Source organism: Girardinichthys multiradiatus, chromosome 13, assembly GCF_021462225.1.
Source record: "Girardinichthys multiradiatus isolate DD_20200921_A chromosome 13, DD_fGirMul_XY1, whole genome shotgun sequence".
Lineage (NCBI taxonomy): Eukaryota > Metazoa > Chordata > Actinopteri > Cyprinodontiformes > Goodeidae > Girardinichthys > Girardinichthys multiradiatus.
In genome coordinates this window covers 3,853,688-3,869,744 of record NC_061806.1, presented here as the reverse complement: position 1 = coordinate 3,869,744, position 16,057 = coordinate 3,853,688, and the positions used below count along the sequence as shown (strand labels likewise).

At 40.9% G+C, this 16,057-nt stretch overlaps 1 protein-coding gene across 1 annotated transcript in view; it reads right to left on the bottom strand.

Moving 5' to 3' along the window:
- Nucleotides 1-8,190: 8,190 nt before the first annotated feature.
- The window catches only part of eepd1 (endonuclease/exonuclease/phosphatase family domain containing 1), a 37,785-nt gene continuing 29,918 nt past the window's right edge, over nt 8,191-16,057 (bottom strand). Inside the window, exons 4-7 of the mRNA XM_047384668.1 lie at nt 10,262-10,396; nt 9,613-9,751; nt 9,280-9,474; nt 8,191-8,616 (exon numbers count right to left, since the gene is read on the bottom strand). Of these exons, the coding sequence (XP_047240624.1) occupies nt 8,426-8,616; nt 9,280-9,474; nt 9,613-9,751; nt 10,262-10,396 (660 nt within the window). The 3' untranslated portion in view covers nt 8,191-8,425. The remainder of the gene's footprint in view (nt 8,617-9,279; nt 9,475-9,612; nt 9,752-10,261; nt 10,397-16,057) is intronic.

Genomic DNA, 16,057 nt, shown 5'->3' with positions numbered 1-16,057 from the left:
GCCGGATGCTGGTTTCATTGTCTAAAGTTTCTGTGCTGTTTTATAAAGCACATCTATTTTATAAATTGGCTAAATCTAGTTCTTCTTTAGTCATAATCAAAATCTGCAAATCTTTTCAGTTCAAGGAGTTCAGAGTAGAACTATGCTCATTCCAGGATGGTTTAATATGTAATCAGAGACTGTACAGGAATGGACAAAAGATTCCTGAAATAATTCAATTTTGGTTAAAAAAGAACACACTTAAACTACTCCCCCTCTAGTCCCACATCTCAGGACCAAAACCTCTCATATTCAGAACTTAAAAAGCATTTGTTAGCAAATACATGAAATTTATGTTCTGATCTTTGAGCAACTTTGTTTTCGCACTTCTGCTTTGTGACATGTGGGTCCATTATGATGGTTAATCCTCTGGTCCTCAGCTGATTGTTTCTGGATTGATGGAAGGTTTCTCTTTCAAGTTGTTTGAAACACTTTCTTCATGGCGCTGTTGTTGGGCAGCATTGTCAGTGATCACACTCCCATCCAGGAGTAGCAACATAACTAATGGTTTCTATCAGGATTCTTTATTTTTGACCGAACACCGGACCTGTTTTAACCCCTTATTTTTTCTTCTGCAGACAAACACATTTTCACCTGTTCCAAACAATCAGCAGGAGATCGAACAACATCACTTTGCACCAGTTCTTGCTGCAGAATTCCATTATGTCCTTTTTATTTTTCTTGGACAAAAATGTCTTCTTGCTGCCCTCATTGTTACATATTAGTTGTTACAAAGTTTTCACCTCACTGCCCATGTGCTGAAACACACCTGCAGCCTGTGTTGAGCATCACGACTACTTAATGAAGACTTTTTGCTCCCCAGAGCCACCTTGTTGGTTTTGATGATCCAGTAATATCCGTAGCAGCAGCTTCTGTCCATTTGATGCACAGAAGAGCAGTCCCACGCCTGCTTGTTACTGCAAGGAAATAAAATTAGCTGATGATTTAGTGCCCAAGCAAAACCCAAAGCAGCTTTTTGATCCAAACTACTGAAGGTAATGAAGCTCTTTGGGTTGAATTAATATGCATATGAATATTCTGCACAATGGTCTAACATCAGTTTCAACTGTCACCTTAAAAACAACCTGCAAACTATGTACAACATAAATTATTCTCACTGATAACATTTTTGGCCATAGCTGTTCACAATGCATGCCTTTAGTTCTGTTTAAGTGAGCATGTTTCCATGTCCTGCAGGTGCCCAATCCTCAGGGGAAGCTGTCCAGACTGAGCCAGAACCATCATTAAGTGTTTCCTTTCATTGTGCAGATCATGTCTGAATCTTACTGTGGTCAATAATATTAACACAAATCTTTTAGCAGCCTGGTTAATTCCATGGCTGGGATACAGATGAACTGGTGAATTTAACATTTTTCCTCTGCCGGAGTACAAAGTAAGCCATGATCCAGTGTTTAGACCATGTTGCATTTAAACAAGCCCAAACTAGACTGAAGTTTATTAGCTTGGATTGGAAATAACTCATCAACGCATGTTGCAGATACATTAAAAATCATTTGTTTTCTATAGAAAATGCCAATATTAAGATTCTTTATATCCATGCAAACTAATGCCTCTTATCTAAGTGAGCTGATCCTGTGGTTGAGATCTGTCCGACAAATACCTTCTGGCACCGTTTTCTGTAGCGTCTCCGTTAGATAATGAACAGTTTTTGCTGCTTAGTAGGCTGCTTCACTAGCCTTGTTCCAAAAAGACATGCTGCTGAAGAGGGAATATTTGTTAATTTTATAGTAAAAGTTATTTTTCCAACTGTTCAGGTCGTCCTGATGATTGTGGTGGACTCACCTCTTTGCACCTTCTGACTTGTGAGCTACATTTCTACCACTACCTGCATGAGCTGTTAGTGTTGGTTTAATCTAAGCTAACTAATTAAAACAAAGGCCTCATTCTAAACTAATCCAGTTTCACTGTTTATTACAATGTTCTGTTTGAATGAAAGAATCCTTCAATAAAGAACAGAACTGAAATGCTCCCAATCTTCCAGAAAATGTGTGTTTGTTTTTCATTTTGAGTGGCAGGAAATGATCAACCTGCTGTGAATTTTTATTTTATTACTTAAATACCTGCCAGTGCATTCAACACATGTTATAGTATTGCTATTGTGATAATTATAAAAAAGTAATATTATCAAACTTCAAGGTAGGACTGAGATGGTATAGTTCATGCACAGTATTCTCCAAGGCTCCATTCTCAGGCCAGTTTTACTTCAAAGCTAAATGCCCCCCTAGCTCAGATAAGAGAGTATTACAATAACTCTTATGATAACCATTCAAATGGAAATACACAATTTTATACTTCTCAAAAAAATCTCAAAAAGTTATGAATGGATTTGGATTAAGTTTTCAGACAAGGTGTGGATTTCGGTGGTGGTGTGGAGCCCCAATCCCAATCCGGGATTATTTTCAAGGTTTCTGTATTATTGTCAGACCATGATGCGACAACTTGGAATTCCCACAAGGTTCCTCACCCTGTCAGTGGCCAGAAGCTCATTAGTACAGAAAAAAGTTGGCGTGCATCAATGGCCCTATTTATTACCTTGTCGGAGGTCTGTGTTCTCTGAGTGCTTCATTAGTTTAATAGCCAGGATTAAATTGGAATGTATCTCATTGACTTTTAAAATAGGATTAAACTGACTTTGTATATAAATTGGATGTTTTTTGAAAAGTGCCTTGAGACAAAATTTAGTTGTAAATTGGGACTATAGAGATAAAATGAATATAATTGGATTCAATTGAATGAGTTACCTCTTTCTGAAAGGTTGGGACACTCCTGTGACCCTGACAGTCACAAAATCACAAAGGATCCAACTGGTGTTGAAGCATCTAAGGGGCTGTCATATCCACAGGGCTGTGTGCAGGTTGTGTGTCTGTCTGGATGATCAACTTCCTAACTGACCAGCAGCAGGAGGTGAAACTGGGGAGCCTCTAGTCCCACACAAGAACCATCAGCTCCGGCCCACCAACTGGTGTGTTCTCTCCCCACTTCTCTTCTCTCTTTACACAAATGACTGCACCTCATCGGACCCGAAGATGAAACTCCTGACGTGCGCAGATGACACTACCGTCACTGGTCTGATCCAGGACAATGATGGGTCTGCATATAGACAGGAGGCGGACTGGCTGGTCCACTGGTCCAGCCTGAACCATCAGACTTTAGATAAATTCAGTTTAGTTTTAATTCAATTCAGTTTATTTATCTAGCACTATATCCCTAGAGCCAGCCTAAGCATCCGGGGATCGGGCCGCCGAGGTCTCCACCTTCGTCCGCCGCCCAATCTTCTTTGCACCGGTCCCTCACGGTTCCCCCTGCAGGTGGTGGAGATCAGCTCCTCCAAGTCAGAGGTCATGGTTCTCGACCGGAAAAGGGTGGCTTGTCCTCTTCAGGTTGGAGGGGAGGTCCTGCCTCAAGTGGAGGAGTTTAAGTATCTCGGGGTCTTGTTCACGAGTGAGGGGAGAATGGAGCGGGAAATCAACAGACGGATCGGTGCGGCTGCCACAGTAACGCAGTGCCGGTCTGTTGTGGTGAAGAGAGAGCTGAGCCGAAAAGCGAAGCTCTCAATTTACTGGTCGGTCTACGTTCCTACCCTCACCTATGGCCATGAACTTTGGGTCATGACCGAAAGAACGAGATTCTGGATTCAAGCGGCTGAAATGAGCTTCCTCCGTAGGGTGGCCGGGCACTCCCTTAGAGATAGGGTGAGGAGTTCGGCCATCCGGGAGGAGCTCGGAGTAGAGCCGCTGCTCCTCCACATCGAGAGGAGCTAGTTGAGGTGGCTCGGGCATCTATACCGGATGTTTCCTGGACGCCTTCCTCGGGAGGTGTTCCAGGCACGTCCCACCGGGAGGAGGGCCAGGGGACGGCCCAGGACACGCTGGAGGGACTATGTCTCTCGGCTGGCCTGGGAACGCCTTGGGCTCCCCCTGGAGGAACTGGAGGAGGTGTCTGGAGAGAGGGACGTCTGGGTGTCTCTGCTGAGTCTGCTGCCCCCGCGACCCGGTCCCGGATAAGCGGAAGACGACGAGTACAACGAGTACGAGTATCTAGCACTAAATCACAACACATTTAATCTTTTTAGAAAAGAAAAGGCAATTTTATCGATTCATACAGATTCTAAGTCAAGTAGATACAACTGATCCTAGTTATCAAAGAATGCAATACATTCAGTTTATTATTCAAACTGGCTAAAAGGTTTTCCATCTTAGGAAACCAGTTCCTCGGAACCAGACTTTCTAGGGACCTGTGATGGTCCTCACACATCGGCAGATGGCCCAGCAGAACCTGCACTTCCTGCAGCAACTCAAGAAGTACATCCTATCACAGAAGCCGCTAGTCATCTTCTATACTGCTATCATTCAGTCTGTCCTGTGTTTGTCCATCTCAGTGTGGTTTGGCTCATCTACAAATCAGGACAGGTCCAGACTACAATGAACAATTAGTTCTACAGAGAGAATCATCAGGGCTGACCTTCCCTCCATCCAGGACCTGTAAAGGTCTAGGGTCAGGAAAAGGGCAGCTAAAATCTTTGCAGACCCCACACACCCTGGAAACAAACTGCGTAGACGTTTACCTTCAGGTGGCGCTGCAGAGCGCTATTTGCAAAAATGAGCCGCCACAGAGACAGTTTCTTCCCCCAGGCTGTCTCTCTGATGAACCCGATGAACACCTTACAGCCAGGCTAGTCAGCTACCCTGCTGTGAAACAAAAAAGCATGTTTGGACAACCAGTTATCACAACCTGCCTTTCGTTTTTTATCATCTTCTCTATATAAACAAAAACAATACCTGCACATGAATGTTTAATATAATGTTTTTTAATTTAAAATATTGTTCCTTTTAATCGTAGTTATTTTTCTCTATGGTTTCTGTACTTAAAGTTAATGTCTGTAAGCTGTGAGTGTATGAAACCAACGTCAGTTTCCTTGTTTGTGCACACAATGTTTTGAGCCAGGGCTCTGCTAAATTTCCTTATGGTGACATAATGACAATAAAGAATTTTGGATCTTTACAATCTTGGTCAACAGAGTAAATTATAGTTAGTCTAACAAATAACACATTAGCCTGATGAAGTAGTGAAGCTCTACTCAGTCAGAGACCATCATTATGCATGGTGCCTGGACTGATGATGCTTTGTAGTAACCAAATCTCTCTCAACACACTGCCACCATCTTAGCTTCTAGTTAACTGGGAGACCTGACACCAACAAGGGCCAAAGACAGGTGAATGAGAGCGAGGAACCCTGGCACACTGCACAGTGAGTGTGAAGTGTTCACACACTTGAACCTGTGTACATTAGGCTGTACAGATAACACAAGGTTCATAAAATGTACTGTATCCCTAGTATGGTTATTGTCTGTTGTGCTGTGACCAGCTGTCACACTGAGTTTTTGCTGCCTGCTCACACACTGCTAAACAGATCAGGCCTAGTGGGGACTTCATTGTCTGGTCTGGGGAAATTAATGCTTTACCGCCTCAACCTTTCCCACCCTTTAAATCCACCAACGGCAGCCAAGCCATGACTGAATAAACATCTGCGTACACAACGAGACATAATGTGCCCTGAATGCCCCCTGCTGCTGCCACTGATTTACCTAAAGTTATAGTCAGGGGAGACAACACCATTAACAGGCACCTACATCAAGGTAATAGTACAGACAAAAATTCACGATATCTTTAGCCCACTAGGTGGCTCCCTATACTCAGCCAGATGATAGACTCAGGACACAGAAGCTGACAAGTGACCTGCATGACGCAGTGGAACTCATTTGGACGGGTGCAGATGTACAGGGGTTGACAGTGAAACTGAAACACCTGGTTTTAGACCACAATAATTTATTAGTATGATGTAGGGCCTCCTTATGCGGCCAATACAGCGTCAATTTGTCTTGTGAATGACATATACAAGTCCTGCACAGTGGTCAGAGGGGTTTTAAGCCATTCTTCTTGCAGGATAGTGGCCAGGTCACTACGTGATACTGGTGGAGGAAAACGTTTCCTGACTCGCTCCTCCAAAACACCCCAAGTGGCTCAATAATATTTAGATCTGGTGACTGTGCAGGCCATGGGAGATGTTCAACTTCACTTTCATGTTCCTCTAACCCATCTTTCACCAGTCTTGCTGTGTGTATTGGTGCATTGTCATCCTGATACACGGCACCGCCTTCATGATACAATGTTTGAACCATTGGATGCACATGGTCCTCAAGAATGGTTCGGTAGTCCATCTAGCACAAGTATTGGGCCAAGGGAATGCCATGATATGGCAGCCCAAACCATCACTGATCCACCCCCATGCTTCACTCTGGGCATGCAACAGTCTGGGTGGTACGCTTCTTTGGAGCTTCTCCACACCATAACTCTCCTGGATGTGGGGAAAACAGTAAAGGTAGACTCATCAGAGAACAATACATGATTCACATTGTCCAAAGCCCAAGATTTGCGCTCCTTGCACCATTGAAACTGACGTTTGGCATTGGCATGAGTGACCAAAGGTTTCGCTATAGCAGCCCGGCCGTGTATATTGACCCTGTGGAGCTCCCGACGGACAGTTCTGGTGGAAACAGGAGAGTTGAGGAGCACATTTAATTCTGCCGTGATTTGGGCAGCCGTGGTTTTATGTTTTTTGGATACAATCCGGGTTAGCACCCGAACATCCCTTTCAGACAGCTTCCTCTTGCGTCCACAGTTAATCCTGTTGGATGTGGTTCGTCCTTCTTGGTGGTATGCTGACATTACCCTGGATACCGTGGCTCTTGATACATCACAAAGACTTGCTGTCTTGGTCACAGATGCGCCAGCAAGACGTGCACCAACAATTTGTCCTCTTTTGAACTCTGGTATGTCACCCATAATGTTGTGTGCATTTCAATATTTTGAGCAAAACTGTGCTCCTACCCTGCTAATAGAACCTTCACACTCTGCTCTTACTGGTGCAATGTGCAATCAATGAAGACTGGCTACCAGGCTGGTCCAATTTAGCCATGAAACCTCCCACACTAAAATGACAGGTGTTTCAGTTTCATTGTCCAACCCCTGTGCGTGTTGCTGGGTTAGATTATGTCATTTGTCTGGTACTGATGTAGGAGCATGATATGATGTCATACTTCAGCATGTCAGTGTATCAAAACTATTGATAACTACTATTATTGATCACAAACTAATCATACTAAACCTTTGCCAGGCGAGTTACCCAGGCTTCAGAATGAGATTTAGTGGGAATGGTGGCATCCAACTCTCCACATTCTGCTTCATGTCTAAAACCTTATGGTCTAATTTCCCATTCCTACATATTTAACCACTGGAATACACAGGACAAACTCCATATGGATGCTAAATCCCTTGATATGCAGCTATAGTTAAAAGGTGTCAGGGTTTGATGAAACCTAACTACTGCTTCAGTCTAAGGTGGTTGACCACAGAACAGGTTCAGGTGAAGGATGAGCACAGGGTTGGTATGACAAAGGAGGATGCTAGGAAAGGCCAGATAGAGGCAGATCTCTGTAGTGACCCCAACAGAAAAAGAAAATAACGAAGATTTGTCGTTCTTAAACTGTGGAATTTTCTATTGTTAGTATTTATCCACTTTGATAACCTGGGGTCATGTGGGATTCAGCAGCTCCAGACAAAGTTTATTTCCTAGGACAATACAGAAATGTCTTTTTAGACGTAAAGGTTGCAGACACCTGCACTAAACAATTCACAAGTCTTTTTTAACAATGAGAGCTTCTTCTCGGTGTAATTAATTCACTGTTAATCCTTACATCCAAACTAATGTTTCAGCTGTCCGCTCTACGCTCCTTAAAGTAGCGATTAATAACTTCAGTAATCCATAGCTCTTGTTTAGCTGGGTTACAAGGAAATCTCCACATTATGACAACATAACTGCTTTTGTTGTTCATTTAGCATGTTAACATGCTAAATGAACAACTGGGACCAGTAAGGCTTTCACAAGTGAAACATGTTTTTCTCTCTATAGTCGCTGTGCATGTTTAGCACACGTTCGCATGTAGTTCATTGTCTGTATTCCTGTATACACTGAAAATCTGTGAGATCAGATCATCCTCTACCAGAAGAGACAAGGAGTCAGACAACATTAGATAACGTTTCTATTTGCATATAGAGGAGTGCAGACACAGAATAAAGATCTAATATTTTCTCTTTATTTTATTTACACATAGAAAATGTTTGGCACATTTCTTTTTAAAGTACATTGTCTATATATATTTGAACATTTTTATGGCTTAATGACTCATTAGTTACTACAATAGATATTGAAACCCAGAAGGCCTCTCTGCACTTCTTCACATTCATGGGGAAACTCTGCTCCAGCAGGATCCATGGAGGCCCACCTGCCCTCTTCACTGTAACTACTGTCATCGCTCATGTTTGGACATCGTGTCTCCTCTGTCCACCACTGCCATGGCAGGTCTGTTCATTTCCTTAGAAGACAGGTCGGCGTAAAACTCAGCCACCACCGGGCAGTGATCCGATGCCATGCCACCCCATGACCAGTTATCTGGGATCCAGGGATTAGTCAAGCCCTCGCGCACTACCATGCAGTGACCTGTCAGAGGAAGAGACACAAAGGGATGGAAGAACATCTGACAAGTGGGACTGCAGGTCAATCACAGAACCAGGAGTCAAAACCCCAAAATAAGGACCTGAAAATATGTAAAAAAAACGCAGGAGCCACCAATTATTATTGTATACTATTTGTCCAAGGAGCCAGACTTTCTAGTAAACTTTTTAAACAGGCCCGTTCTGCAGTCTTTCTGAAGGTCTTCTAAAGTTTGTTAATATTGGACAATGGTTCCATTTCATTATTTCAGTCCAGTCTTCATCATTTTTAAAGGAATATATATATTTTTTTGGCATGTTATAGTAATTACCACAGAGCTATGGACAATTCAATCTCCAAATAAACATAAAAATAAAAGCAGCCTACAAATGATTGAAAAACGTATTCAGCAAATAAATTCTTAACTCAAATTTATTTAAAATGCACTTTTAAAAGAATCATGTTACTGTCACGGCAACAAGGATAAAGGGCAAATAAAGAAGACATAATTAAATGCATAAAACATTCCATTAATCAATAAAGAAGATTAATAAATAAATAGGAGTAAATGAATAAAAACAGCTAAAATCAATGAATGTTAAAGATATATGTCCTGATTTGCTCTTCATACAGTGTCACCATAAAAAAACAAGTGGATGAAGTTCTGACCTGAGTAGATCTTCTTGAGAGAGCGGCTGATCCAGATGTTGTCCAGGCAGAGGGTGCCCTGAGGACAGCGGGTGCTGATGTTGGTGAACTGGTTGGAAGGTACTAAGGCACAGAGCTTCTCCTTCCTCAGTATGTCGAACTCAGTGCTCTGTGGAGAGGAGCCAAAGTCTCCCAGGACAACCAACTCCTTCTCCCCTGCAGAGAAGTGATGGCAGAATGGTTACATTTTATCTTTCTAAACAGAGGTGAGACTGACAACAATCTGACTGGGACTGCTAGTGTTTGGACCCAGTTCTGTGATTCTGTGGCGTGAGTTCATCCCAGCAGACTGACCTTTGAGCGTTTCCTGAAAGCTGAGACAGAGGTGCTGACCTTTGTCTTCTCCTGACTGGTGGTTTTTACTGTTGGACTCTCCTGCTGAGGTTGTGCTCTGCATTTGGACGTTCACCACCGTCAGCTCCACAGAACCAACCTAAAAGGCACAATCAGTCATCAGCTATTTCTTTAACAGCAGAACCCTTTTTCTTGTTTTAACTTCCCAGTTACTGTTAGAACCTTTTAATACATTTACTATTTAAACCTTTTTCATATTTTATTTCTGACTGTTGTTAAATCCTCCATTCACTGGTTTTTCTTTCTTAAACAACTAGTTTGCAGATCAAACATCATCCCACAGCCATGGAGGAGCCAGGAGCCAGCTGTCACAATGCGAAATGGATCCAAAAGATCCCAGTTTTTATTCCAGTCATTTTTCTGACTCCAACACACACATTAGTAAGAATAATATTACCACTAAATTGTGTTTATATGTGAGAATACGCAAAAGGTTTTCTCTTCTTAGCAGTCAATGAGATGTGGTGTGGCTCCAATCTCTGGTTCAGGTTTTTACAGCACCAAGTCACAACAGTTCATTTTAAGACATTTCACTAGACAAACAGGTCCAGTTCATACTCAAAAATGCATTTAGCTATATGCAACTTACTAAAAAGTGAGCCATGTACAGCTGAGGGTGTGCATTATTTCCGTTGCCGTTGACAACAGGACGGTCCAGGACCACAGCATCCTTCAGATCGATTCCAGACGAGCTGTCCCACAGAAAGCCAGAGAAACTTACTCCCTGTACATAGAGGATTAGAAATGGAGTCAGCTATTGTTCTTTCATTAGAACCAGCAGCACCTTACTATATTGGTTTCTAATTGTTTGTATTATCGATGTTGCTCTTTGTCTTGTTTATCATATTTTAATGATGTTAAAAAGTTTCTCTTTCTGATTTTTAACCGTAAAAGATTCTCTACAAAAATAAACTTCTCTGTACCGAGACAGTCACAGATAGGCGTTCCCCTCATCATGGCTGTCAATAGTTCATTTATTTTGAAAAGGAGAATCTGTTGATCATGACATCATCAATCAGTGATGGTCATTGGTTAATCAGCTGTCACTGTGACATTAGATTGGTCAATTGTAAACGTCCAAAATGCTGTTAGGAGTTCATCTAATATACACTGAGATGCAGCCTTTACTTTGTTAAGCTTTGACTTGATGTTGAGAGACAGCTTCATGCAGAAGGGGGAAAATACAAACGATATCCAGAAAGCTAAAACCAGCATCACAACTCAATTGGATCCGGTACTGGTCAGAACATGCAAATACATTTTTGGAGGCAGGTGCTCAAGCCAAAAAAAAGGGCATCCATTGCCAAATTTATTTATAAAATTAAAATAAAAAAACAGGATATATTTATGCTTTTGTAGCCTTACTTTTCTTGGCATTATGCTGCAAAATTTGTAAATGAAATAAATCAATGTTCTGCTATGCATCATAATTAATGGAGACTCACTGAATCAGGTGAGAAAACATTAAACATTTGACTGTTTTCTGACAGTTGAAATATTACACTAATATTAAATCATTGCCAATATAAATATAACTCACCACACTTCATGTAGCTCCACTTAAGACCTGCCTTTCATTTCAAACCAAAAACCTTCTTCATCTTAACATTGGGTCTAATATTATTATGCAAATAAAATCAGACAGACAGCAAAGTAACATGTTCCTATTTATTCATCATTTTGTGTTTGCTCCTCTATATCATAGAACATTATATTTCAATTCAACTCAAAATACTTTTTATTTAGCCTTACATATATTAGCCTGTAATGTTAACTACCGAGTCAAACAATTCCTCAACTGTTGGAGTAGAAATGCTTGCATGAAAAGAGCTCATCGAGTTAAAGTGACTTTTACACAGAACAGAGTTCTGACCAGCATGCTGCAATTATTAAATACTGTAAGTTTGTTTCTGTTATCAACACTTTATTATGAGAGATACTAGACACTCAGAAAAATGGTTGTAACCATGCTTTTTCTTTTCTTCTTCAGACTTTAACATCAAAATAATTAAATGAAATTAGTGAAATAGTCTAATTTGTCTGTTTGGTTGTATATTTCCATCTCTTTCTCTTCATTAAACCTGACAAACATCAGTCAACAGCTGGACAAGGCTTGGAAATCACGGAGTACAAATTTAGGCAATGCGTTATGCAGCCATGCATGGATGCTGATTGGAAGAAAATGCAAGCGTTTGGCGCCGAAATGGCTTCCTCTCCGGCCAGAAGCCGTGCAATATTTTCAGCAGCGCTATAATGTTAAGCAGTTATTGTGTGACACCACGTACGCGGTCATGGAAATTGAGCTTGGCGCAGACATGTCCGGTGGACGGCCGTTAGAGTTAGAGTCCGCTTTGAATGAGACTACGCGCGACTAGGTTTTCTCCTCAAGAGAAGAAGAAGGAGGGAGAGGCAAGGCGGGGGCTTGTGTGATTGAGAGTTGATTTGAATGGGCCAGACATTTGTTTGAGGGGGCATTACCCCCTCTTGCCCCACCGCGGTGAAGTTAGTTTGAAGTTGGATGTTAGATATTCAAGCTCCGCGGAGTTAGCGGCATCTAGCTCACGGTTGATCCGATTCAGGGACTCAGATTTCGGCTAGCTGCTCTCTGTTGCTCCCTCTTCTGACGCGCGGTGGTTCACGTCAATAAGTTTCTGAACCAAACAATCGTGGAAAATAAGAATAAATAAATTCCTTGTCTTGTGACCCACTGAAACAAAACCAATGGTAAATCATGCTACAAGATTACATAAATGAGGCACACTGATTTTTATTCGATGTAAGTCTTTTTTACATTATTTACGTTTTTAGGGTCAAAAATTAGCATTTTTCTTCAATAGCTTCCAGGTCATGTGACCCACTGACACAAAACCAATCATAAATCATCAAAATAGACTGGAAGAAGGAGGCAGACTCATTGTTTTCTGATTTAAATGCATATCCTATTTTTTATGATTTTGTTATATAAAAAATTACTATTTTTCTTTAATAGCTTGCAGGTCATGTGACCAATTGACACAAAATCTTTCTGAATTTGTTCTGCTAGACTGGATAGATGAGGCACACTCATTTGTATTCCATTTTAAAACTTTTTACATTTTTTAGGAATTTCTTTGGTCAAAATTTGTGATTTTTCGTCAATAGCTTGCAGGTCTTGTGACCAATTGACACACAACTTAAAAACGCAATCACACACATACCTGTCCTGTCAACTGCTGATGTGGACAAAAGGAGCATAGCTCTGAATGATGGACAAACGCTTCTGTCACGGAGTGACATTTTTGGACTTTGTGGCTTTATGTTTGTCATACCCCGTTCTCAACCCACGTATTTGTGCTGAGTTTTTCCATGTTCCTGCAGAACCTATCTTGTAAGTTTTTGGATCTGGACTTTGTTTGTATCTGCAGTGCCTTTTTTGGTTTCTTTGATAATTTCTGGAAATAAAGCTGAAAACCTTTTACAACATGTTGCTGCCCAGCTCTTGTCTGCACTTTGGTCCGCCCGCAAACCCCATTATGACAGCTTCGACCCTTGATTTGTAAAGGGACAATGTTTGTGCGCCTCTTTTTACAAAGTAAGGTTAAGTCACAATCAGATATACCAAGAAACTGGTTCATGCATTGAAGACTTATACAGTAAAGCTGGACAGTTTCAAAAAAGCAGGTGTGATCTGCTATGAATGTTTTACATTTGACTGTAGCTTGTAAGCTTTGAGAATTACCTTGCAACTGATCACAGTATGTATTATAATCCTATGTTTAATCAAAATGATCAATTGTGATTACAAAAATTCTTAAAAAACAAGTGTGTCTTATCTATTCCCTGTAGTAGAATGATTTCACATTAGTTTTGTATCGTTGGGTCATGTGACCTAAAAACTATTGAAAGAATCATGATTTGTGATGAAAGAAATGTATAAAAAATAGAAAATGCATTAAAATCAGATAAAAAAAGAGTATGCCTCATCTATCCAGTCTAGTAGAACAATTTCAGACAGATTTTGTGTCAGTGGGTCACATGATCTGGAAGCTATTGAAGAAAAATCAAACTTCTTGACAAACAAAATTCTTGAAAAATATAAAAAGGCTTAAAATTATATAAAAAAAGAGTTTGCCTCATCTATGCAGTCTAGTAATGATTTAATATAGATTTTGTGTCAGTGGGCCACATGATCTGGAACCTATTGAAGAAAAATGGTGAATTTTAAAATGAAACATTCACAAAAAATAGAAAAACGCAGTTAAATCAGAAAACGATGGTTGTGCCTCCTTCTTCCAGTCTATTTGGATAATTTATGATTGATTTTGTGTCAGTAGGTCACATGACCTGGAAGCTAATGAAGAAAAATAGTGAATTTTAAAATAAAACAAATTATGTTTGGTTCGGACATTTATTGACGGTCTCTAAGGGAATCACCGTGTGTAGGAGGAGCGAGACGGCAGAGAGCAGTTGCCCGAAATCAACCTGCCCGTGCCGCCCCAAATAGGAGGCTGACGCCGCTGAATCCGTGCAGCTGGAATATCCAACTTCAAACTAACTTCACCTGGTAGGCCTGTAGGCTACAGAACACCAGTGTCACCGTCCACAGAGAAGTTCTATATCTCTGGACTAAGGGGGCTGACCAGAACCCACTGCTCCCACACGGGGTTGAATCCAGAGCTTTCAAACATATGAAACTTTCAAGCATGGGGGGATAGTATCATGCTGTGATGCTGTTTCACTGCCAATGGTGATCAAGTGCTGCACAAAGTAGATGGAATAATGAGGAATAAGGGCGAGTTCCAGCTTGTTAATGGCTACAGAAAACATGATGGAAGTGAAACCTGCAAAAGGACATTTAGGCAAATATTAGTTGGGCCTATGGATATTTCTGAGCATATGAGGAGCAGAAAAAATCCACCCAATTCTTGCTTTAAAATCTCTGCAGATGATGTTATATAATCATTCCACCCTGGAAAACCAGCGGTTTAGAAAATATATTGAAAGCCCAAAGTGAATCTGCTGCTCATGCTGATGATGAGAACTTCTTACCAAATCTGTATGCAGGGTGATCTACAGCTTGTACAGAATAATGCTCAGTGAGAAGCCTCTTCTAAACATTTACTGAACAACTATGCTTTTTTATAGTTTTGTATGATTGCTGGATGAAATCAGTTGTTGGGTAACAGGCATACTGTCACACTGGACCTACTTTCTAACTGTTATCTAACTGATCCATTTGCTGCTGGTTTAAACTGCAGCTTCAACAATGCAGTCTATGTGTGTAATAATGTATGAGCAGATCAGCTGCACAACTTGAACATGATGTTTCATGCTAAACTGCTGATGTTCAACTAGATCATATTGTTCTGTAGCTCATTAAAGCAGGAATATTAAACTATGGAGTTATGGTTAACACATAGTAAAAGTCAGGTTTGTAAACTGTTTCACTTACTTCAGTGAATAACAGCAACATTTTTCCTTAACTGTTTAGTCCGTAATCCTTTATTTCTATACACTATAGTAGATGCTTTCAAAGAAATTAGTGCCTTATTAACTCTAACATAAAATACAATATCAGGTGTTTTTCTCTGTTCTGATGTAGTCATGTCATACTGTACAAACAGCTAGTAATACAGGTCCTTCTCAAAATATTAGCATATTGTGATAAAGTTCATTATTTTCCATAATGTCATGATGAAAATTTAACATTCATATATTTTAGATTCATTGCACACTAACTGAAATATTTCAGGTCTTTTATTGTCTTAATACGGATGATTTTGGCATACAGCTCATGAAAACCCAAAATTCCTATCTCACAAAATTAGCATATTTCATCCGACCAATATAAGAAAAGTGTTTTTAATACAAAAAACGTCAACCTTCAAATAATCATGTACAGTTATGCACTCAATACTTGGTCGGGAATCCTTTTGCAGAAATGACTGCTTCAATGCGGCGTGGCATGGAGGCAATCAGCCTGTGGCACTGCTGAGGTCTTATGGAGGCCCAGGATGCTTCGATAGCGGCCTTTAGCTCATCCAGAGTGTTGGGTCTTGAGTCTCTCAACGTTCTCTTCACAATATCCCACAGATTCTCTATGGGGTTCAGGTCAGGAGAGTTGGCAGGCCAATTGAGCACAGTGATACCATGGTCAGTAAACCATTTACCAGTGGTTTTGGCACTGTGAGCAGGTGCCAGGTCGTGCTGAAAAATGAAATCTTTATCTCCATAAAGCTTTTCAGCAGATGGAAGCATGAAGTGCTCCAAAATCTCCTGATAGCTAGCTGCATTGACCCTGCCCTTGATAAAACACAGTGGACCAACACCAGCAGCTGACACGGCACCCCAGACCATCACTGACTGTGGGTACTTGACACTGGACTTCTGGCATTTTGGCATTTCC